The 24790-nt window shown below is 38.3% G+C and overlaps 1 protein-coding gene across 1 annotated transcript in view; it reads right to left on the bottom strand.

Annotated features, from left to right (window-relative positions):
• Positions 1-1037: 1037 nt before the first annotated feature.
• Positions 1038-24790, bottom strand: part of map2k5 (mitogen-activated protein kinase kinase 5) — a 66402-nt gene continuing 42649 nt past the window's right edge. Inside the window, exons 18-22 of the mRNA XM_053492931.1 lie at positions 22336-22362; positions 21955-21987; positions 13627-13688; positions 12339-12384; positions 1038-4756 (exon numbers count right to left, since the gene is read on the bottom strand). Of these exons, the coding sequence (XP_053348906.1) occupies positions 4646-4756; positions 12339-12384; positions 13627-13688; positions 21955-21987; positions 22336-22362 (279 nt within the window). The 3' untranslated portion in view covers positions 1038-4645. The remainder of the gene's footprint in view (positions 4757-12338; positions 12385-13626; positions 13689-21954; positions 21988-22335; positions 22363-24790) is intronic.

A 24790-nucleotide genomic window follows, 5' to 3' on the forward strand; every position in this document is an offset into this window, starting at 1 on the left:
GAGGGAGACGTTTAATAACCGTACCAGATGAAAGCCAGTGTAGTACAGTAACCGGCTCTATCAGCGGCATCTAAAAGCCACATGACCCCAAATAAATTCCACTTTAGCACCAGATCAATCAGCTCTGTTCATATTGATCTCCCTCCGCCTGACACTCCTTAAGTCGCCTGGCCGCAACCTTTTTGTTTCAGGTGAAAATAGCATTTCGATTACTGTTTTTTTTTTTATTAGGAAAGGGATTGCTACAAGAGGTTCTCCATGGTCTGAAAATTAAGTGGTGACATTTTAATTACTGGACATTGATAAAAGGATCTGGGTAATAGCAGTGAAAAGCGGCAGCTCTGTTCTTCCGGCCCGACCGTGCTAATCGAACCGGACCGTTGTGGGAAAGCTCGAGTCTTCAGAGCAGCTCAAATTGCTGCCTACTGGAAAGACACACAATTTTGGTCATATTTCAGAAATATAAATTAATCTTGGCTGCTAAGACAGCAAAAACTATTTCTAGCCGCTAGGTGGCGTCATTAAAAAATCTGCATTTTCTAGTGGACAAATGGTCACAGATATCTCCTGGAAGGAGGTTTACAGTTCAATTTACAGTATACACTTGCAAGTAGGCTGACATAATGTTGCCTTGATTGGCAGGTGACATCATCCTGACCATGACACCTTCAGTCTGTCATGTCAAAGCCTCTGTTCAGGCATTTACATATCCATCAAGGACTGCCAAAATGGCAGTAAATTTTAATCACTTACAGGCAGCAAGGTAGCCATTAATATACTGTAAAAAATTGACAATCAATTGTACAGCATAGTTACTTTAAACTCAATAACATTTACATTAAAGTGGTAAAAATATCTAAATGGTGTCTCAAGGGATGCTTACTGTGTTGTAGTGGCTCAAAAGATAAAGCATTGAACTACAGATCAGAAGGTGGTGTGGTCAAATCCCAACCGTGCTATATTTGATAGAGACCCTAAAGCTTTTTTTTTCATGAAAGTATCCTCCTGCTTTAATTAATAAACTTCAGCACAACAAGCAAAGATTTTGTTTTATTTTATAATATGCAAGTTTTTACAGTACTATTGTAAATGTGTTGTGCAGCAGACTGATTTAAAAGTTTATTGGTAGCAATACTGTAAAGATATTGCAGTAAAATCTATAGTTGGTTTTAAACTTTATTCGGATATTTAGCACTATTAGTGAGTCAACATGGCTGAATTAAGGTAAACAGGTTTGGGGGACGGTCACTTGTCCCCCAAATCAAGGCAACATTTTGGCAGGAAAAGACGCCTGCCATCTCTGTATAGAAATGACTGCAGCTGCGCATGGGTTCTCAGTAAAATAAATTCTGTTTTTGAACTAAACTACAGTATAAAGAATCAACAGCATTGACATGAATGTTCCTATATATTATAAGGGCAGGTCTGTAGTGAAGAATGAGTGACTGCTGAGACGATCACAGATCCAGGTCATTCTCAAGCTTCTGTTACAGTCTGTATGAAGTTTCTGTGCATGTCCTTGTGTCTTTGTGGGTTTCCATAAGGTTCTCCAGTCTCCTCTTGCTTCACAGGAACAGGGATTGTCTATTGTCATGTTGAAAATAGCACTCGTCTCCTCCAGGGTATATTCCAATTTGGATTCTTTCTTGGTCCGCCAAGACGTGACCAAGATAACGCATTGGCTGAAGATGAATCCTTATTTTGTTGTATAAATTTTAGGACTTTGCTTAAGATCATGTGTAAAATTGTTAGAGAAAAATTCGGCCAGATGCGAGCAATTTTAACACCATACACATTTTGTGACAAAGCCAGCAAAAATAATAAAGGAAAAAAAAATTTGTTGTATGAATATATTCCAAGTACAGAATCAAGAAATCCATTCAGTCATTCAATACTGTATCACAGTCCCGACAAACTTACATCAAAATGTCCGGGAGCCTGAAATATTTTTCACTTTCTTGAACATTTTCATGTTTGAATTTAGATATTCAATGTACTAAAATAACTGATTTATACTGATCTAAAAAAACTATATTATAAGCAATATCAAAAGTCCAATTTAAACTTCGCTGTGCATTATATTAAGCCTAAAGTATTGCTAGTGATATTATTTTCCCAGAATAAAGTAATGCCAACACATTTCAGGTAATAGAGAAAAGGAAATGTCACATTATTTTTCACAATAATGACCAGACCTGTGTTGTTTGTGCACCAACAAATGGATTTAGACAAATAAATACGCAGTTAAAGAAGCATAAGGGACACGTTTGGATTTCTTCACAGAAAGCATTTTCTACTACACGCATTAAAATGGCCCTTTAATAGCTTGAGGAACATTTCCTTATATTAAAAGAGAGAGAGAGAGTGAGAGACACACCACATTGTTTAATTTACTTAGGAATAGTTGAAGGTGTGCAAACTTTCACAGGAATGTGAAATCAGCCTCATGTGCCACCAGATTTCTTAAAAACAAAAAGACAGAAATAAAGATGAAAGGTAACAGTGCATTTGAACTGAGTTCAAAAACAAGTAAAAACTTTAAAACCTAATAAAGATATCTTGATGATAATTTGGTAACATACCAAGAAAAAAAACTTACACCTTCAAGTATTATAACTTTGGGTATAATGCATACTTCTAGATGTAGCCCCTCGCTACACTAATGCACTTAACGCGGTGTTTTAATAGTGCTTGGAGCCTGTCAAAGTAGAAAGCTTTCTCAATACACCGGAGCCATGATCAGACTACCTGAGAACGCTGGAATTCCTTGGAAATGGCTTGAAGCAATGTCAGGACTGTAAGAGAGGTGAAAAGTTTCTGTAACGCGCAAGTGGTGCGGTGGACAGTACAAGTTTGTTCACTGTCTTTGAAAACCAGGCTATTTTTTTTTTACATTAAAGGATTTCCTGAAAGGCCAGCGCTTCAGAGATGAAGCAGGCATCCGATCATGGCTCTGGTATACTGAGAAAACTTTCTACCCTGATGGTATCTAAGCACAAGTGAAATGCTGGGATGAATGCATTAGTCTAGCAGGGGATTAGAGAGAAATAAAGCTAGTTTTTACTTTCAAAACTGTGTTCTACTACTCTGCACAATCAAAAGTCCTGGTTTGTCTTGAACGCCACCTTGTGTTTTTCACTTTCTTCATTGGAATCCCACCAGGAGTTACTTAAAGTAATGCAGGGTGCAAAATATGAGCCTACAGGACTGCTTCGTTTTATAACGTAACGCTGTATAAAAAACACAGCAGTACAATAAGTGCATGACGGCATAAAAACGTCTTTAAGTGGCCCATGGAGTATTGTAGTAGTAGTAGGCAGATGTGGTGGGTTGATGCAGCTGTAACATATGAGGCATGTTAGTCGGCAGCTGTCAGTGGTTAATAGAATAGTGAGCAAAAATTATTTACTCCCTGCTGTGGAATGATTACATGCTGTAGTGGAGAGGGAGGATGATGCTGATTTGAATTAAATATATCTAATAGATAAGTGGGGTCAGTCAAGTTAAAACGATTAGATTTAAGACCTATATTTATGTGCTCAGGAGGTTAAACATGTGGCTGGAATAACTCAATGCACACACCGGAGTAAATGTATGATTGAAATGAATGAAAAACTCTGTGGTTTTGTGGTTTATACATCGCAAGAGCTTTTCCATGTTCTCTAACTCTTAAGGAAAACGCACAAAACACGGCAGTGCTAAAAATGCCTAGGTTAGTGCTGATTAAAGAGGTCAGGGATAACATGTACAATCGTGAAAGAAATACGAACTATTGGTTTTTTTTTTGTTTTGTGCCTGTTGAAATTTTTGCGATATATTTAATATATCTGAATAGATTCCCTGAAACATAAATAAAGGAATCGTAAAAAAAAAAAAAAAAAAAAAAAAAAAAGCCCCAGACTGAAAAAACATCTACTGAAGACGAACACCGTAAATGTGTCGCCCAACAATTTAAGAGCGATGTGCCGCATGCAATACACTCCTGGGTTAATAAATGCGAGTTTTCTTTCTGCAAAAAAAAAAAAAAAAAAAAACCAACTCTCTCGTTCATTTGGCTGCTGCTTTTGTCCAAAGCTACATACAATCGCAACAGGATACATCTTTGCAGATAACGATTAAGGTCTAGCTCAAGGACCCAATCAGCGGCAGCGTGGAGATACAGGGATTTTACCTCAAAACCTTTTTTTTTTTTTTTTTTTTTGATCAGAAGCCCAAAGCCGCCTCCCTCCCTCCCCTCCCTGTAGGGATCGAAACGCAAAAACGTTTACTCTGCATTACAAGGTCTTCTAGTTTATCCTGAAAGAACCCTATTAAAAAGCTTTTGCTTCATGGTCCATCTGCTATGGAAATGATAGAGAGTCATAAGCCTGAACAATTTATACTGCAATTTCCACAAGCGTTCAGAAACAAATATATAAAACAAAACAAAAAACAAAACACTGATCTCGAGTTATTAGATCCGTAGGAAAAAAACAAACAAAAAACAAAAAAAAGGGTCCATAAGCACTCTGGAGTCTGTTTATGGGTGGTCTCCTTCAAGTCAAGTAAGTTCAGCCAGGAAACCTCTGTACCCTCAGTGGCACTTTATAGAAAAGAAAAACAAAAAAGAAAAAGAAAAAACAGCTCCTTGTTGTGTCCCGGCTCCTTACATTAGCCCCTGAGCTTGCTGAGATTTGCGGTCCTCCAAGCATCTACACACCCACATGGATACTACCTCCGTGTTCCCATCATCGTATTGCGTGATAAATGGATGATCCTGTAAAAAACAAGAAGAAACAGTGTAATCACCTAGAGCTCTTTCTTTCCTTTTTTTTTTTTTTTTTTTTTACTTTCAAATCCTACAGCTATACCGTAGAGCAGCAATTAATAAACACGAGAGCTGAGTTTGACCCTGATACTGGGTAACACTGTGACAAGGTGACTGGCAGGACTACTTTTCCTTTATTCTACCCCTAAACAGGAAAATGATAAACCACCATGACAGAACACTCATTGCTTAAACTCAGCTTATTAACAGAGCATATGCTAAAAAAGCATCGTGTATGATTTAGTGGCTGTGCTGCTGTTACTTAAAGGCTTCTGTCTCCGCTGTGACCCTGCCACCGGCTGCCCAGTTACTGGGATTCCTGATTGGAGCTTTAGGCTTTGGAGATAAATTAGCAGTGACACTCGGTGCTGTTTAAATGAATGTGTCTTTCCTTATTACTCTGATGTAGTGATTCTGGCAGAAGCACCTGTGTACCGCTTAAACTACACGAGCAAATCCTAATTAAATAAGAGACAGAATTAAGGAGGAATTTAAAATGAAAGGAGCGTCAAAGGGCATTTTAAAGGGTGTTGTTAAATGATTTGTATTTTACCCAGGAACACTTCTCCCCCACAGATGAGGCATTGGCTTTCCAACTGGAACTTATTTGTAATTTAACGTTAAGTACATTGGGCTGTTTTGATGTACTGTTCACTGCAAAATTCCCAGAAGTGTTCAAATAACACCCTACAGTTTTTATTTATTTCCAGTTGGACTCGTATAAAAGCGTTGGAGATTTTACTTAGTAGTAAAATACTTAGCTGATTATTTATTGGAATAATTATGTAAAGTAACTAACAAGGAAAAGATTCTGATTGTAATGATTTATGTATTTTAGTGACTGCAGGCTTACAATATACGAAAGTAAAAAAAAACAACAACAACTATTTTCTGATCATCTGCAATAAGAGTATATTAGAAAATACATACACTAAATAATTAATATGCATTCACATGAACAATTTAATCATTGTGCAACCCTGTTTATCCAATTATGAATTAGATCATGAATCTAATAAACTTCAACTAACGTTTTATAAGATTTATAACATGACTAATTATGTGCTGTGTATTATTATAAGTTAAATGATTACAAAAAAATTAACCATAAGTTCCGGTTAAAAAACAACAACAAAACAGATACACCAAAACTAAATCAAATATAAACTGACTTCTTATTTTTTTTTTGTTACAAAAGAAACTAGAAACTTGCCAGCAAACCTATAAATAAATATAAATAAAGACGCATACAGTATGATGCATAATTGAAATTGCGTCAAGTCGCTTATATTTTTTATACCTTACTGTCCATACCAACAATTAACATTTTTTTCCCCCTCCAATTTTCCTATGTTCTTATGTTATAAACCAAAGCCAACAGATTCCTCTACATCATGCCAGTCATTTGCAAACACCCAGCTTCTCCTTTTCTCACAGACACACACTCTTGGTCTCTGCGAGGACAGAGCGGGACCATCAATCGTGCTGTCCTGCTAATGGTGAGCTCTGTGTGTGCCACAGTGAGGTTAATCACTCTACGCTCTGGGTTGCGTTGAGGCCCGTCCTGAGGGCGAGCCGTAGCGAGCGCCCTTCTCATCAATCACCAGGCCCGGGCACAGCCTCGCCAGCCCACTCACCAGCTCCGGGCTCAGATATAGAGCAGTAATACGCAGCTGAACCCAGCACTACGCTGTGACCCTGCCAGGCCGGACGAGGGTCTGACCACGTAGGGCGGCCTGTTTTTGACCCGACTAAAGAATAAGAGCACATTTGGGAAGAGATGCAGTCAAGGACGGGGAAGGACCGTTTGAGGAGAAAGACATATATAAATACCACACACACCCACCCACACACACACACAAAATGGTCAATGATCATTCGCATGCTCTTACACACATTTGGACAATGACAAGCTGCAATAAATCAGAGCTCAGACGGTCAGTTGCTTGTTTGGCTGGACCGACACAGGCCGCATTCTCACACACACAAATCCACCCATCGCCACCTGTGTGTCCCTCTGTTCTGTGTGACTTAGAAGAAAAAATAAGTGTGTGTGTGTGTGTGTGTGTCTGAGAGCATGCCGAGAAGTGCACCTCCATTAATTAACCCACCTGCTGCTAACATTGCACCCATGCAGAGGAAGTTATTAAGAGAGGAAAGGCAGAATAAATACTGCGTTAGTTAGGTCATTATCAGCTTCTGCTTACCTCTCTACCATCAGGCGGAAAAAAAAACTCATTTAAAAGTGTGGCTACATTAATCACAGCCCCATATCAAAGTGTGATAATCACCTGAATTCTCCGTTAAAATAAAACTGCCAAACCCAGGGGAAATCTCACTCTACTCTTTAATTGTTTCGAGTCTGTGATAGGCCTTTTAATCTAAGATTAATTTATGCTTTTTTAAATAACTCTACATATGATTAATAAGCTTGAAAATTAAAAGGAGTCTAAAGCAATTATAACAAGTGGTTGGTCATCACCTCATTAGAATGTGTTAAAGAGCAGCGATGGTGGAGTGTAGTGCGTGCCTGTGTGCGCGAGCGTGCGTGTATGTGTCTCTCTCTCTGATATTGGCGTAGGGAAAAAGCACAAGACAGACAGACAGAGCGAGAAAGGTGAAGAGGTCACTGTTATAACTAGGTCTTGGCAGATTTGCATACTAATGACATGCTCCCTCTGGATACACAGAGACGCCTGTATGAGTGTGTCTGAGTATGTGTGTGTTGGCTAAGGCTTCATGATCTCTTAATTCTGCTCACGCCAAGGAAACCTATTCATCTAGATTACCAAAGAGCGGGACAGGTGTACGGAGAGTCGGAGCCAAGTGAGTCACATGACTCTCAGGCAAGACTCATGAAAACACACACACACACGTGCACACATACACGAACGCACATACACACACACATATCTATATATAATCATGTTTGTCCTTTAAACCTTGTCTAGCAACAATTCCATTTTAAACAAGTGACTGTGTTAAACAGATTTAAAATGATTGAGGATGACAGTTACGTACAGCATTACTATGATGCTGAAATGTTCTGATAACAAGGAGTTATATTCCTCATTTTCCTTATTTTAGTACTTCTTTTCTTATGGAAATATGTATTGTGCAGAAATCACATGTCTATACGGCTTTATCCTGTATACAGGGTTGCGGGGGACCTGGAGCCTATCCTAGGGGACTTGGGGCACGAGGCGGGGTACACCCAATCCATCGCAGGGGACTTACACATACACACACACTAATTCACACACTATTTTGGGAATGCCTATTAGCCTAATCCGCATGTTTTTGGACTGTTGGAAGAAACTGGAGCACCTGGAGGAAACTCAGTAAGCACAGGATCATCATGCAAACTCCTTGCGCACAGAGGTGGGAATCGAACCCAGACGAGAATCAAACCTGGACCCTGGAGATGCAAGGCGACAGCTAACCACTACAGCACCGTGCGTTCCATATGATATGACGATGAAAGTGAAACGAAACCTGTGCAAGTGGTAGATTTATAAAAGACCTGGTTTCTCTACAGTGTTATACAGATTATATACAGTTCAAACAGATTTTGGTTGAAATTAAACATTGGAAGCATGTGGAAAATTCCTTGCGCAAACCTTTTCATTAAATATTTGAAAGAGCCTAAAAGAGAACATCATGTTTTTGACATTCACCAAAGTCTTGAGGACATTGTTTTGTGGAAATGAGGTTCCCTGACTGACAGTGTGTGAGAAAGAGACAGAGAAAATAAAGAGAGAAAGGGGATGGGCTTCACCTCCAAAGCCACAGTGTTATCAAGCTAAAAGCTAGGATCACTCTCACGGGACTCCTCAGCGTGCTAATGTGTAAACAAATCATCAGAGCAATGTCAAAGGGCTTTCAAAGACTGCTCTCATCCTGTTCCCTACAGTACGGGCCACAGGCATTCAGCAAGATGACGCGTCTCTCTTTAAAGGGCTTGTCCCTTGGGCCTTAGCTCTTACCCATGTACATATTTATGAAAAACGTGAGAGCACGCACACCCTGTCCGTAATCAGGCTGCCTGAGGGAGGGGCGGGAGTCTATAGGTCTTTATAGGTCTCTAACAGATTTGGGGTGTAGGCTACAGCACTCGCTCTTTTGTCCTCGGCAGCATCGTGTGCTGCAGCTGGGGCCTGTGGTGCTGCACGCTCCTTTGGGACAAAAAGTGCTAAAAGGACAATGACAACTGGGTGACAATAAGGGAAGTCCGTAGGGAGGAGGGGGGACACGTCAATCACTATACAATCACTGCTGGAGTCGCACATCGCAGAAACGTGGTATACAAGCAGATTGGGCTGATGCGCATAATGCTAAACAGAAACATAAAAAATCAAAAAAATTTAATCATTCACTAGACATGTGCTGATAAATGTGCTCACTTGTGGAAATGTCATCACTACTCTGGGTCTTTGTGCTCCAGAACCAATAAAACTGAGTAAAAGAGCCTGAAGTTATGTGAGTTATGTGAGACTGCATAACATCCTGTCCTCCATTTCAGCATTCAGTGAAATGATCTATTCTGTGGAAAAGCCATGCTTTTCCTTCAAAGCAGGGATGTGAAAAATCTCTAGCACAACTGTTTACTGAAGGGAAGACAATATTAATGTAGAATGAAGCTAACAAGCAGTTCTGTGCTGACAAATGTCTGGATGATGGGAGTAGTCTATGGAGAATGGTACAGATACAGGAAAAAAAATCAATTAATCAATCAGGGATGTATTGTGAATCTTTTGTGTAGCAATTCATGCATCGCCACACTAACTCCAAAATATATATATATATTTTTTTTTTAATTATTACACTTTGGCAAGCAAATGTGGTACAAGAAAATTATTTGCCAAGTTAGTTTAGAGTTGTAACAAAATCTAAAAACATATACAGAATATACTATTGTAAATATTGTATTTTATAATATAAAATCATGACATTTACAAAATCAATATAAAAATCTAATCGGCACCTAGATCCTAGATAATTGTCAGATTGGTTTAAACTGACAGGACTCAGAAAGCCATTCTTTACGAAACTAATAACTCTACAAACTAGTGAACACATTAAACCTTGATGCAGGTAAAGAACAATGCATCAGGGTCCTCCACTTTTATCAGAGATGAACATGAATCTGAACACGAGTCTGGTTTTGAAAAACAATGCAGGTCTTTTTAAGATTATTGAAGCTAAAATCTCATTTTCAATCTTAATGAGTTACATGAAATGAGTCATGTGGAAAGCACTCCAGGACTGATTCGACCTGTTGAGGTTTACTTTACTTTTTAAATTGCTATTAACATGACGATGAACTGATATAAATTTCATGCCTAAACTAACAAGAACCTAGTACAGTAAACAGGACTTAGAAACAAATCCACAACCCTAGAGCTGTGGGCATCAATGCTACCTGCCTTTCCACCATGCTTTCCTTGGCAACTCAGAGATTACTTATGGTTTTGATGGGAAATCACTCAATATTCACAAATCTTTTTAATGTTTGATGTTCACTGCAATGAGTGGAGACTTGTGTACATTCTGACAACAAACTCATGACCATATACTGACAGAGTTTATCACTTACAGGAATGTACATACGCTGCATTTGCACTTGGGTTTTCAGTGGACGAGGTTACTGTCCATGGTTCTGAAAGGAGAATGTTCACAGCCTTTTAATACATCAAGTGCCAATGGCTGCAACCTTGTGTGCTAAAGCGTTATCAGAGATTTCCATCAAGCACACACAAAAAGAGCAACAAAGGACACAAATTCCATTTAAGAAGGCCCTGTGTAAATCAGAACACCAGACCAAAAGTGGCTCAGCATAAGTGTGTGAGAAAGTTAACAAAAATGTCAAATAACATAAAAGAGAAAAAGAAGCGTAGACATGAGAAACACTCTTATTTCACTCAAGCACTGGGAAATAAATATAACACCTTGAAGAAACCAAATGCTGTTTGGATGATACAAAAGAGGCTAGAAGCAAGTGTAAAGGCAAATAGTAACTCCACACAAGCTATTAAAGAATATTTATAAACTGACTGAAAGAACGCACTGGATTGCAGGTGTGTGAAACTGCTCCCAGAAACACTCTCACAACTTGTGAATATGATTGTACCTTAAGAAAAGAAAATCTTCATCAAATTGTTCCTGAGACCTAGCCCTGACCAACCTAAACAACCCCAGATGATACACTGCCCTCGGAGGCTTGTACAGTAAGCACTTTACATGATGGGTGCATTGCTTCATGTGCTTCCCTTCTTACCCTGATGCACCCATCGCTCTGGAATAGGGTCAATCTGGACTCATCAGACCACATAACTTTTTTCCATTGCTTTAAAGTCCAATCTTTTTGCTTCTGAACAAACTCAAGCGTTTTCCTGATGATTCTTACTAACAAGTGGTACACTTTCACTATTAAACATAACTATGTTTTTTTACTTTTGATGTTTTTACCTTGAAACGTCAAGTGTTTAAATGATGCCTGTTCATGATTTTTGCCATAAAGTTGACAATTCAGCACCATTGTTACAGGTTTTGATAATGTCTTAAAGGATTCTTAAAAAAATATCCCGCACTTTATAAATAAAAGAATTAATTTTATTTTTACACTATGAATACCCCATCATACTGTACATAAGTTTACTATTTTTATTTTGAAAAACCCTAAACGCTAAATATTTATTATTCAGTCTTAAGTTTGAGCATAGCCTAGAGCAAATGCACAGTGTCAATACGTTCATGCTTACGAATAACCAAAAAGTTTAAACTGTTGCATCCAGTTAGTTACATCTCTCATACTGGTTACATACTCATCTTGGTGTCTACCCTATTCAATTTGAGCAATAGGAAAAATAAAATTAATGTCATTAATGTAATGCTGTTATGACCGAGACTGATGCTTAGAGGGTTTTTTTTCCTGACCTTACACAATTTTTGTTGGCACAGACTATGGAAACTAAATATTTTTTCTTTCATCATTTAGCAAAAAAAGGAAAGAAAATGATTTAAAACAAATCTTTCCTATTTTGACATTCCTCTAAAACAAGCACGTCTGCTAATTTCTGTTAAATTAGTTTTTTAACATTTTGGTGGCTTTTAAGCTTTTAAGCAATTTCTTTCTAAAAAAAAAAAGGCAGTTACAGTATCTGTCACTGGAGAAAGAAATTCTTAAGCTAAAATTAGTGTATAGAAATTATAGTATGATGATAGTGATGAATAGTAGAAACTTTAAATGCTCTGAATCTTTACACGGTCTTAAAGTTAACAGACGCAACCCAGTATTACAGCAACCACTACTCAATCAATTCCAATCAACCCACAAAGTCAAAATGCACTCTTTTAACCTTGAAAACACGTTATACGGTATAGTCTTGATTTAAAAACATAATTTAAAAGGCTGCTACTTAATCAATGACTCAATCATTTTTAATAAAAATACTTTTGATGTTGCAGTTTTCTACAAGCCTGCTGCCCTGAAGACATTATAGAACTAAATCCTAAAAGGACACACACTCACCATAAGGTTATTGGGCGCTGGACGTTCTTTTGGCTGTTTTTTCATGCTGTGAAGAGAAACAGGGTACGCAGATAAGCATGCAGATAAAATAAACCCACAGGAGGGTCCGCGGAGACCATTTATGAAAGAACCTAGTTCTCATTGGAATACACTTAACACAAGGATGGTAAAATAATCAAACATTTAAGGAAAATCTTTTCCTTTTTCCTTTTTAATCTTACAACTAAGATATTTAGAAAGGTCACTATAAACAAACGTTTTTTAATACTGGATAGCATACTTGCTAATAACAATAGGTAAAGTAAGTTAATAAAAGGCTCTCCTTGGCACAGATCTTCCCATAGCTGGGGTAAATCACTCAACCTGACCCATATAGAAGATAACAGGGATTGCAGGGGCATACAGGTGTAAAGAGGTTGTTTGCACAGTGATGAATGAAGCATCCTCAAGAACAGGCTAATAATAGCAGGGGGTATTGGAATAGCAGTGCCAAGCAGGGGTAGTAGGGCTAAACCAGTTGACCTGTATGTGTAAATAAGGTGTGTGGCAAGTAAACAACAGCTGCTAAACAAGTCCCAACACATCTGGTTATTGCCAAAGGGCTCACATGTCCCAAACAGGAAAAGAGGATGAGAGACAGGAGGCAGGAGAGATTGTGGGTGCTTGGGGCTTAACCTGGGAAAAGTGTGTGTGAGTGTATGTGCGCGCATGCGTGTATCTGTCTGTGGGTAAATTTTTCATAAATATAAAAGTTCTTGCTTTTAGTTATGCTTAAGAGAGCAAAGTGTGGATTAAGGGGACAAATACTGCCAGGTTATATCAATGCCCTCGACATGACAAGAGCAGCGGTTTAAAAAGATGTAGCTGGCTGGCCTTAAGGGTTAAACTTCACCCGCTTGAGCTGGTAATTGTCATACAGTATGTTAGGGAGCTTGCTGGTGGGCAGGAACCAGTCAAGACTAAATTAGAGAGAAAGTCAGGGAAAGATCCAGACAAAAACGCACGCAGTTACTGCAGATTTGTCAGCATGATACAAATATCTTATTCTACTACATCCCAAAGATGCTCAATTGGTACTAAAGAGCTCAAGGTGTGCCACATTCTCTGCAAACTCTGGAGATGGTTAAATGTGAAAATCCCAGTAGCGGGAATACTCAGACGAGGCCTTCTCACACCAACAACCATGAAACACTCGAAATCACCATTCTGATGCTCTAACTGAACTTCAACATCGTCTTGACCATGTCTACATGCCTAAATGCATGGATGTAATTAAATGCTGACTTACCTCTGTGTTATAAAGTGCACAAATTTTTCACTGAACTGACCAACTGGAAGCACAGGAGGATCCTGCAACACAGAATACAGAGAACTGCGGTATCAAGAAACAGCAAAAGGTGTAAAGTATGAAAATGTACAATACTTGGTGGTTGTGGATTATAACTCCATTGACCCTTTTAATGATTTTTTGGTCACATGCATAACAGGAATAAAGGACAAGCGGATATAAATAATAATAATAAAACAAAAAGAGCAGATAAAAATCGTGAATCAAGCAGATGGAGGCAAACTTAATCTTTTTCTCCTTAAAAAAATCCACACGGTCAATAATATGCATGTTTCCTGGACGGAGACGTTTCGCCTTTGGTGAAAAGAGGCAAAATGTATTGATTTATCTGCAGCACCTGAACCCCACTTTTGTCGGGTGAAATACAATGCAGGCCGAAATGTAGACATGATTACAACCTGAACAAACAGTCAGACCCTGAAACGTACGGAAGAGGAACATAAACAGAGTAACAGCTGAGAGAGACAGTGAAAGGGAGAGAAAGAGGGAGGGAATTAATGGAAAGCTCAAATGAAGCAGTAGAGGGAGATTCCAAACTAACAAGAGACAGGTACATTTTTCTTAATTTAAGTCCTCTCCTTTGCATACACAAGTCCTAACTTCCTAATCTGTGATTGCAAATTGAGAGTTTCAATTTTAGACTACTTACAAAGGTCTAACTTCTTCCTTCGGTATACTGTAATATTGATTGGTTTGCTAAATTGCTGAAAGTCCAGTCAAGCTAAAATCATTGTAATTTAAACAATTACAGAACATCCTAGCTTTAATTTTTTAAAAATTGCGGCTATTCTCCACCATTATTCTCTATACTGCTTATCCTGTCCAGGGTAGCAGGAGGCCTACAGCCTATCCCAGGAAACTTTGGGCACGGGCAGGAAACACCCTGAACAGGGTGGCATTCAATCACCGGGCGCGCACACGTATTATATATATATATATATATATATATATATATATATATATATATATATATATATATATATATACACATATATACTCAGCAAAAAAAGAAACGTCCCTTTTTCAGGACTGTGTATTTCAACAATAATCCAAATAACTTTACAAATTTTCATTGTAAAGGGTTTAAACAATGTTTTCCATGCATGTTCAATTAACCATAATCAATTATTTAACATGCACCTGTGGAATGGTCGTTAAGACCTTAACAGCTTACAGAAAGTAGGCATTTAAGGTCACAGTTCTAAAAACGCAGGACACTAAAGAGACTTGTCTACCGACTGTGAAAAACACCCAAAGAAAGATGCCCAGGGTCCCTGCTCATCTGCGTGAACGTGCATTAGGCATGCTGCAGGGAGGCATGAAGACTGCTGATGTGGCTAGGGCAAAAAATCACCATGTCCGCACCGTGAGACGCCTAAAACGGCGCTACAGGGAGACAGAAAGGACAGCTGATCATCCTCGCAGTGCAAGACCACGTATAACAACACCTGGACAGGATCGGTACATCCGAATATCACACCTGCGTGACAGGTACAGGATGGCCACAACAACTGCCCGAGTCAAACCAGGAACACACAATCCCTCCATCAGTGCTCAGACTGTCCGCAATAGGCAGTCCATGAGGAGGAGATGCACTGCAGTACTTCAAGCAGCTGGTGGCCACACCAGATACTGACTGGTACTTTTGATTTTGAGCCTCCCTTCATTCAGGGACACATTGTGAAACATTTTTAGTTTATGTTTTATGGTGTTGACTCTTTTAGTGTTCATACAAATATTTACACATTACGTTTACTGAAAGTAAAAACAGTTGAAAGTCAGAGGACGTTTCTTTTTTGCCATATATATATATATATATATATATATATATATATATATGGTAAGAAAGCCACTGTTTTTAAGCCTTAAACTGTAAGTGACATCCACTGAGCAAGTTGGTTCCTGTTATACATCAATTAGCCATCACTCTCAGCTTGCTCATGAGGGGTCATCTAATAATTTTGATTCATAGACATAGATTCATAGATTTTTCAAATTTCTAACAAATTTCCATAATTTTCTTTTAATTGAAAAAAATAATTAACTAGCAAATTGTTGTGATACATGTTAAATAAAATACTTCGGGACATGCTGATCTATGAAAATAATCAAGGTTTATCCATCAATAATCAATAAATCTATCTCGGCTTAAATATATTAGGCTGCACCACATGACCCAATCATTCATTATTTTTCTATAACAGCGAACCATGTAGCACACTACTTTTATTAGTGTCTGAGAATACTGCTTAATTACATAATATGTTGATATGCTTGCAAGGTACAGGACTGTAAAAAAGTATTTCCTGAATTATTATAATTCTTTTGCATATTTGTCACACTTATTGTAAATGATTGAGATCACCAAACTAATTTTAATATTGCACAAATGATAACCAGTGTAAATATACAATGCAGTTTTTAAATCATGATTTCATTTATTAAGGGGATTTTTAAATAATGATTTCTGGTTTTGTCGATTAATTAAAACCTAATCAACTGCTAATAACATAACTTACTAGTGCTTATTACAATAAATTAAGATGTACTTAGCAATAAGTTTTGACACCCTGACAAGCTGCATGCTCTTATAGCATGTTTATTCAAACACAGTAAATTGAATAGAAGTAAGGCATTAGGATTATTTTTAACCAAAGATTTCCATATGTATAAAAGTGAGTTATATATATTTACATATATACATACATACATCAAGTACATGACTAAAAAGCAATCTCATTTACAGCCACATGGATTTACTCAGGTGAGGAGTGCGGAAATTCAGGTTTGATTTATTTAGAAAAAACAAACAAACAAACAAACAAACAAAAAGTCTTAAAATTATAGAAAGAACGGAATCATCATCATCATGTCAATATTGAGCGTAATAATCACAATTATAATTGTATCTATTATCCTCCAGCCGAACCAACTGCAATCTCATTACGCAGAAAGACGCACGAAATAAAAACAGAAGTCATCCACTCAAATCACAGAGAAGTGGACGGATCCTATTGGCCACTAAAGCAAAGCCCTCTGGGCTTTTCTCCTCGTGTAATTTTACCTGCTCTCTTTATGCCCCGTGCTCCAGGTAGGTTGCAGGAGTATGATGTATGCGCCTATTTAAATTAACAAAGCAACGAGAGCCGAGGATGTGTCGCTGCCTGAGTGAGCTGCAGCCTTGTGAAGCAGCCATACATCATTACACAGCCTGGGCCTACAGCCTGAAGGCTTACACACACCCTCTCACACACACCTGCCAGGGAATATGCACTGATATAGCAGAAAACACACATCTGCACTTCATGAGACCGCTTTGATGTGGCTGTAGTAAGATAAAGAAGATGATGATGATGAAAGCGCTGCTGTATTATGCGGCTCATTGCCATTATCCGGCACCACAAACGGCCGGAGACCCGGAGCCTCGCTTTCTCCACAATACCAGCGGTAAATATACATGTAATTGCCTGGCAGCAATTATCAGGCAAAATTAGATCAGTAATTACAGCGGTGAATTTAAGCAGGAGTCTTATTAGGGACATCAGCTCCTTCTCAACACACGGGCAGAGCGCATCAATAAAAGACAAGCTGCCCTGCAGATGGTCAAACGAGCCGACGGGCACCAAGCGCAGGCTGTACAAGCGCAATGAACAGAGATGAAGAACGGAGAGCAGGACAGAGACAGACAAACTGATGGAGAGAGAGAGAAAGAGAGAGAGAGAGAGAGAGAGAGAGAGAGAGAGAGAGAGAGAGAGAGAGAAAGGAAGCTCTTGTGTGTATTACCTCATTTAGCTGTTTATTCACCCCTCACCTGAGCCCCATGGGACCTTGCAACCGATTATTAATGCCTCTCCATGGCAACCCCACACACACAAATTTATGATGCACTACATACATAGTCCAGGTACTCGCACAATGCTCGGATTTCGCACAAATCTGATGATTGATGCTAACTGTCTGCTCAAAAAAATTCAAGGTTAAAATAATTGTAAAAAATAAATCCTTGAATATTTTGCTTTATGTTTATACTTTGTTTCTTTTCTCTTATTTAGTTTACTCTCTCTTTGTCTGCCCTCTATACATAGTGGCCCAAAAGCCTGAATTTACAGGCATTTTTTTCTTATACTAAACGTTCATTTTATTTCTAACTCAAGATAGTTTAAAAACCTAACAGACCATAACAAGAGAAATAATATCACTAAACATTTTGCTTTGGGGGTTGTCTTACATTAGTAATCTATCAGAATTGGCCCGGAACAATCATTGCCCGAAATCTCTTATACAGTAGATCATACACACATATCAACTATTAATTAAGAAATGTGCAATGTTCTTGTGTTCAAGTGTATACAGAAGTGCTATAATTTCAGAGGCCATCAATTAAAGCATTTGCTCTATAACCGGTCTCTATATCTGCCATTTTCTCTTTTGAGACTTTATCGTGGCTGGGTGCAACCAGATTCTATAGCTGCAATGCACTCTGGAACCATAAGTTTCTGCCAGGTTCAATAAGACATAACTATAAAATAGTGAGTGACACAAGAAGCTTTCGCTCTCATGCAAACTCAAAATGTCAATGTTTGAGGAAGATGTTTTTTTCTCTCTCTCTTTTCTCCTGATTAAACATCATGGTAATCATGCCATCAAACAGGAATAAGAATCACCAGGGACGACCTGACACTGTATGCTGTGCTACTTGCCAATGCGCGAACAGTTTAAAGCACACATGTAAGTCTTAGATGCAAGCCAAAAAATAATAATAAACTGCTGTAGAGCAAGGATGTCTTCAAAAAAAGTTTATAGATTAAAAAAAGAAGAAGCAGTAAACAGTAATTAATGAAACAAAGTCTATAATTGGTGTGATGACTATTTGTTTAAAATCTAGTCTCAGGTGCAATTTGTGCAGTTTTATAAGGAAATTAGATTGTGTAAAGCTGCTTTGCGACAATGACAATGAAATACAAATGAAAAAAAAAATCGAATTGAATTGATACAAGCTGCTTAGTTTTACTGAACATCCTGCAGAACCAATCACAGACTGTTCCACCTGCCTTTTCTTTACATTTTTTTTTGTTAGTTTTTTTGTCTGAAATGTGGTTTTACATATGATATTATCTTTTTTGGCCTACAGATATTTCCATGTAAGTCATTCAAAAATGAATAAAAATAAATAAATAAATAATTTTACAATCAGTGCGGCGATACATCAATTGCCATACAAAACAATCATGACTCGTAACTGAATCGATGTTTATTCCCTCCTCTATTAACATCCTGCTGTGACATCAGAACGATAAACTACTGCCATGAACTTATTTCACCCAAAAAATAAGCAACAGAATAGCTAAATTCATCTGAAATACTTTATAAAAATGCATTTAGCACAATTTAGGGTACAGCATTCCTTTAAGACTGTAGGCTGTAGTGTTAAACACATATAACATACTGTAGGTGTTTATTATAAATGGTAACTGACACCTTGTATTCTTTTTTCAGTAGAGAGAGTGTTGAAATTCTGGGCTGAGGTAATTGTACACATAGAGTGGACAGAGGTTAGGTTGAAAGGCTGGAGTATTCCTTTAAGCCAGTCAGGTGCTCTCTCTTTCTCTGGACTGGATTAAACTTATAAAGTAGGTCCCATAAAGTCCCTGGCAACCCTGTGTGTCTCATTCAGACACCCTCACTCACACTGGGAGAAATGGGTAATTTAGTAGCTGCTTTGTGTGTGTATGTGTGTGCGCGTGTGTGTGTGTGTGTGTGTGTGTGTGTGTGTGCGCGCGCGCAAGTGTGTGTGTGTGTGTGTGTTAACGTCTTGGTCAGCTGAAAGTAGGTGTAGCAGCAGAGGCGGTGTTCCCTGGCCTCAGGGCGCTGAAGGGAAGGGCATGGCAGAAAATAGTTTGAGTGATGCCTCTGCCGTTTGAGTAATGAACAGTTCAGCTGGGTCAACCCATTACACCAAGCGCCGTTTAATTATTAATTACGCTCAATCTATAAGAGAAAGGACAAGTTCAGTATGTTTAATGTGTGTTTATGCTCCTTTTACTCTCCCCTCCCTCCTACCATTCCGCTATTAGCACGTGTCAGCGAGCTGCTCATGCAGAAAGGAGAGGTCTCTCTCGTTCTCTCTCTCACCTGCGACACACTTATTTGCAATTAACAAAATAACTAATTATTAATCACTCAAACAGATGAGGAAAGCACATTTAAATGTTTTCAGTATTGATATTACACTCACCTTCTGCTAGAGCTTGAAAGGAAAATCTGATGACTGCTCAATGTATGGCTTTGACAAGACCACTAAGACTATTTATATTAATTAAAAAATATAAAATAGCCACGTTAACAATACGCACTCTGATACAAATGCCCGAAGAGCACCCTTCGTTATATCTTTTCCGTTATAGTCATCATTTAAATATACTGCTTACATTTAAATTTCTGTTGAAACACTAATTACTTTTCAGAGTGATGAACAATATAATTATAAATGATGTCCCATTGATTTGTGCACCTCTCTAGATTTTTTAGCTGCCCCAATTAGCTCCATAGTTATTATACTAGTGGTCAAAAATGGGAACTGCAACAAGAACTAATGAAGTTCCTGTTCCTTTTGAGGGGGGGGGGAATCCACTTCTGTTTTTCAGACTTTAAGTTGATCAGTGATTTTTATGCTGCAAGCTATCTATGATATAAACAGCATCCTATCTGTGATATAAATGTGTACATTACAGTATCCTTGAGAATTAATCCCCTTTTTCCATCTCCTTTATTTTTATATTTTTTAAATAGTTTCATGCCTTTTGTGTATATTTGTAATATGATGTTATTTTTTTGAAACCCTGTAACCCTGGTTAATGATATTAGTTCTTCTCTGCGAGTCTCTCTGTGGACAGAAGAGACACCTGCTGTATCAGAACAGCTGAACAAAGGTTTATCTAAAACCACTGCTGCTGCTAGACTGCATGCTGGATGACTGTATACTACTTATTTTCACCTGTTCTCGACTCTCCAAATAAATTTAATTGCTTAAAGAAACATGTGAATGCTGAGGATGATTCAACTTAGAAACGTGAAGGTGGATTCGGACTGCATTTGATTAAGACAGTTTTCTGTATCAGTTTTCAGTTAAGGTCATTTTATAGACCAAAGAACGAAAAAAAAAAAAAAAACAGTAGGAGTCTGAGAATAATAATTTGTAAAAGGTGTCATTAAACAAGGGAAAACCAGGTCATAGTTTTCATTATCCAGATCAGCTTCTGTAGCACAATCTTTACCATCACTTATTCAAATACATACTTTTATGTTTATCCAAGGGAATTGGATCAGAGCCTGGCTACAGGGTTAGGTCACATTCGACCGGAAAGAGAGACAGAGAATGAGAGGTTTATTATTCACGTTCTCTTGGTAATGCATAAAGACAACTTAAAACGCACGTTTCTCATCTGCTCGGAGTCTGAGTCACTCAAGCTAGTCTTAAAACTGATTTCTTACCCCTGAACCTACAAGCAAATACCATAATTCGTTATATTGTGTTGGGAATTTAATTATTATACCAACCCTAGTTTATAATTTATTACAGTCCCCTGTACCTCACAGTTAAACAGTAAATACAGGTCATTAGAACATTGTGTCCTTCTCACTCCATTCTACTTTAAATCCCTTTTTATTCGTATCAGTTTAATGTATTCTGTTACAACTATGTGTTTATTATCTGCTTGTAAATATTTCAGAAATATAGAGCAGGGTGTGTGTCCAGTTTAGAGTTTATACAGTACATGCACCCCATCCCTCACCTCTGCTAAGCACAGAGAGGAGTGGGTGAGGAAGTGTGTCAAGGTCTTGGGTGGGTATATTTTAGTGACTAACGCAGGTCAAGGTTAATGCAACACCACCCAGCCTCTGTGCTCTGTAGCCCGGTCATGCTACATTACCCCAGCAAAGTGAGCATGTGTGTGTGAGAAAAAAAAAAAAAAAAAAAGAGAGACATACAGACAGACAGAGACATGGCTTAAAATAGTAGAAGCAAAAGAGACAGAGAAAATAGGTTAAAATCTGGCAAAACACAGTCCAAAGTCTAAACCAGCCCCATCACTTTCCTAAGTACAGCTTAAAGGCTAACTGAAGGTCAGGCATCCCATCTCAGTGTACTAAGCTCCTCCAGCCTCTGGCTTTAGCTAAAGCACCTTGCTTCATTAGGAAACAAAACAGCAGCTTTCTGCCCCATTAGCCACGGCTTTAGGAGTTCGGGCACATCAGACACGGACTCACCTCATCAACGATGCACTGCAATAACTGGAGAGGCTGTGGAGGAGGAGGAGGAGACGAGGAGATTAGAGCACACGCAATCTCTTTACAGTGAGCAGGAAATGAAATCAGTAATGCAGCAAAACAGGTAGCGATTCAGATTAATCAAATGCACTCAGACACAGAAAAAGTCATTGGATCCAGAGCGCTCTATTATTTCTAATGGCCTCTCGTCAGAATGCGGTGCGTTAAGTGCCGGCGTATTGTTTTATTGTATTAACTTTAGAGGCAAGCGACCAAGCAAAGCGGCTATCAAAAGAAGTAAAGAAGGGCTTGCTTTCATTTTTGAAAAGAAAAAAGAAAAAAAAAAAAGAGGGGAAAAAAAACCCCACATCGAATACTTACCATTAAGGAACCTTGGTTTTTCTGAATCTGCAGAAAGAAAAACAAAGGGAGAGAAGATTAGGAATAAAAGCTAGAGACGGCATGAAAGGAGACAAGGCGATGTGTAATTAGCATGTTATAATCACAATCGTCGCAGTAGGACCCGTTTATGATCACTAGGGGAAAAGCGAGGAAAAGCCCGGTGGCCACGAACGGGCACATCGTGTTAACGGCATTTGCATAATGAAAATACACAAAGTGCTAATAGCCTGATCTTCATTTTAACGCGGCCCGGCTACACAGCACGACTCGATTCTTTTGCTGCCTCCAGGTTGAACAGAGACTCTGGGTCGGAAAAGCTGATGCATGACGTGCATCTTAAACAGCAGAGGTGTCTTGGGCAGAACTGTCAAAAACGTCTCAGCTGTCAGATGAGACGAGACAGACATCTTGAAAAACATTTGCATTGTCTATTCTCGTTATAATTGATTGCTGATTATAGCCATTATGAAAATGCAGGATCCAACAATATAACACCAGTTAAACAATAAAATCATGCACACTACAGTTTAGCTGATTACTAAATCAAATTAAAGTTGTTACAGGGAATTCGAGTTCTCTCTCTAACCGTGTAATCTGCTCACAGTACAGAGGACGAGGCAGTGAGATGATGGGCTTTTGTCTGATCAGGGTGATTGAACACCAGCTGCCTGCGTCTTCCTCACACATTCAGCAGTTGAGCTGAAACAGCACTTTTCACTGTCGCAAGAGGCTGCTGCTCTCCTGATCCGCACAGGTCTCAGCGTCCTGCAATCATTACTCTTCTGAAATTAAACAGCTCCTGGTGCGGAGTTCTGCAGGTGTTCACGCTTTCGGTTACACATTGCTACGCACTTTTTAAATACTTTAGAGTCAGCATACAGGCACCACCAATAACTTAATGCCATCAATCCAAAGCTGAAATCTGGAAGAATTAAACCCAAATAATAATTAATGATACAGCTTTTTAAAGTTCCCAGGTATTATTTCTGAGTACGCTTGACTCCAGAGTCATTTTGATCGGTCAAAACAGGATCATTCCGGTCTCGGGATCTCAGGCACAGTACAGCGTCCTCGGGTACAAATCAAATCAGACATGGAAGCCAATCATGGAAGTAGATCGCTGTTTAAATGCGACAACATCAATGCCGCCAGTCTTCTCTGAAATCACTAGCGCACACCAATCTGGTCCCTTGATAAAATAGTAGGGCACGAGAGTGTTGCTCTTGAAATTTTTTTGGAATATTAATATTATTAGGCATAGGTCGAAGGTTAACAGCCTTTTACTTTTCTTCTCGTGTTTAATAGTGGCCAGGAGCTCAGATTAGTTTTATAAACATAAACTATTTGTGTTATATTCATTATTTAAACAGTACTATTTTGGTTATTTTAGAGTTGCACATTCTTCTGATAATTGATTCTTAATCGATAATTAGCCATTGATTATCATGTTAACAAAACACACTTCAGACCAACTGTTTAAGTTTTAACAGTTCTAGTATGGAATAAGATCACTGTCAAAAATATTTGTGCGTGAAAAAAAAGATGTGTGTGTAATTCTGTCTTTTGTCTGAGTTGGATTTCAAAATCTACGGCCACGACAGCTTACAGATACGAGATTTTGTGTTTGTTACAATACAACTCTGAAATATACAAAACTCGTTTTTACAACTCCTCTGTTTCACAGATGAATTGCGAAATTACGCACACGAATGCTGTGTGTTAAACCACTGTCAAAAATACGTCATCAAGGCCACATGTACAGGCATGCACCGAATCGATTCCTCTTCCCTCGGATAGTAACGCCTGTGCATGTGGCCTTGATGACGTATTTTTGACAGTGGTTTAACTTTACGCACAGCATTCGTGTGCGTAATTTCGCAATTCGTTGTGCAAGAGTTGTATTGTAACAAACACACAAAATCTCGTATCTGTAAGCTGTCGTGGCCGTAGATTTTGGAATCTAAATCTGTCAGACAAAAGACAGAATTACACACAAATCTTTGTTTCACGCACAAATATTTTTGACAGTGATCTTATTCCATATTCTAGCGTCACAATCCTAATTAAATAATTATGGGACAAATTCTTGATGCTCAAATAGTTTATACAAACAGAATAATCAAACAAACAAATATATAGAAGGGTATAAAAAATTCTGTCTGCTTCTCTCTCTCCTTGTTTAAAAAGGAGGCTGCTAAAAATACAATGTCTTGTGCTTCGCCGTCTTGTGATAAAGTAAAGGATATTGCGCTATGCAGCGCTATATCAGGCATTATAAACATTATCGGTTTATAAAACTTATTATTCTGTAAAGTAACAGCAATTAATCGGTTAATTATCAACCCTTAACATCCCAAGCTATTTATTGGACAATTAAAAAATTAAAATAAAATGACAGAATTTATTTGTTACTTATATTTACATAGATGCTCGT

Source organism: Clarias gariepinus, chromosome 3, assembly GCF_024256425.1.
Source record: "Clarias gariepinus isolate MV-2021 ecotype Netherlands chromosome 3, CGAR_prim_01v2, whole genome shotgun sequence".
NCBI classification, from domain to species: domain Eukaryota; kingdom Metazoa; phylum Chordata; class Actinopteri; order Siluriformes; family Clariidae; genus Clarias; species Clarias gariepinus.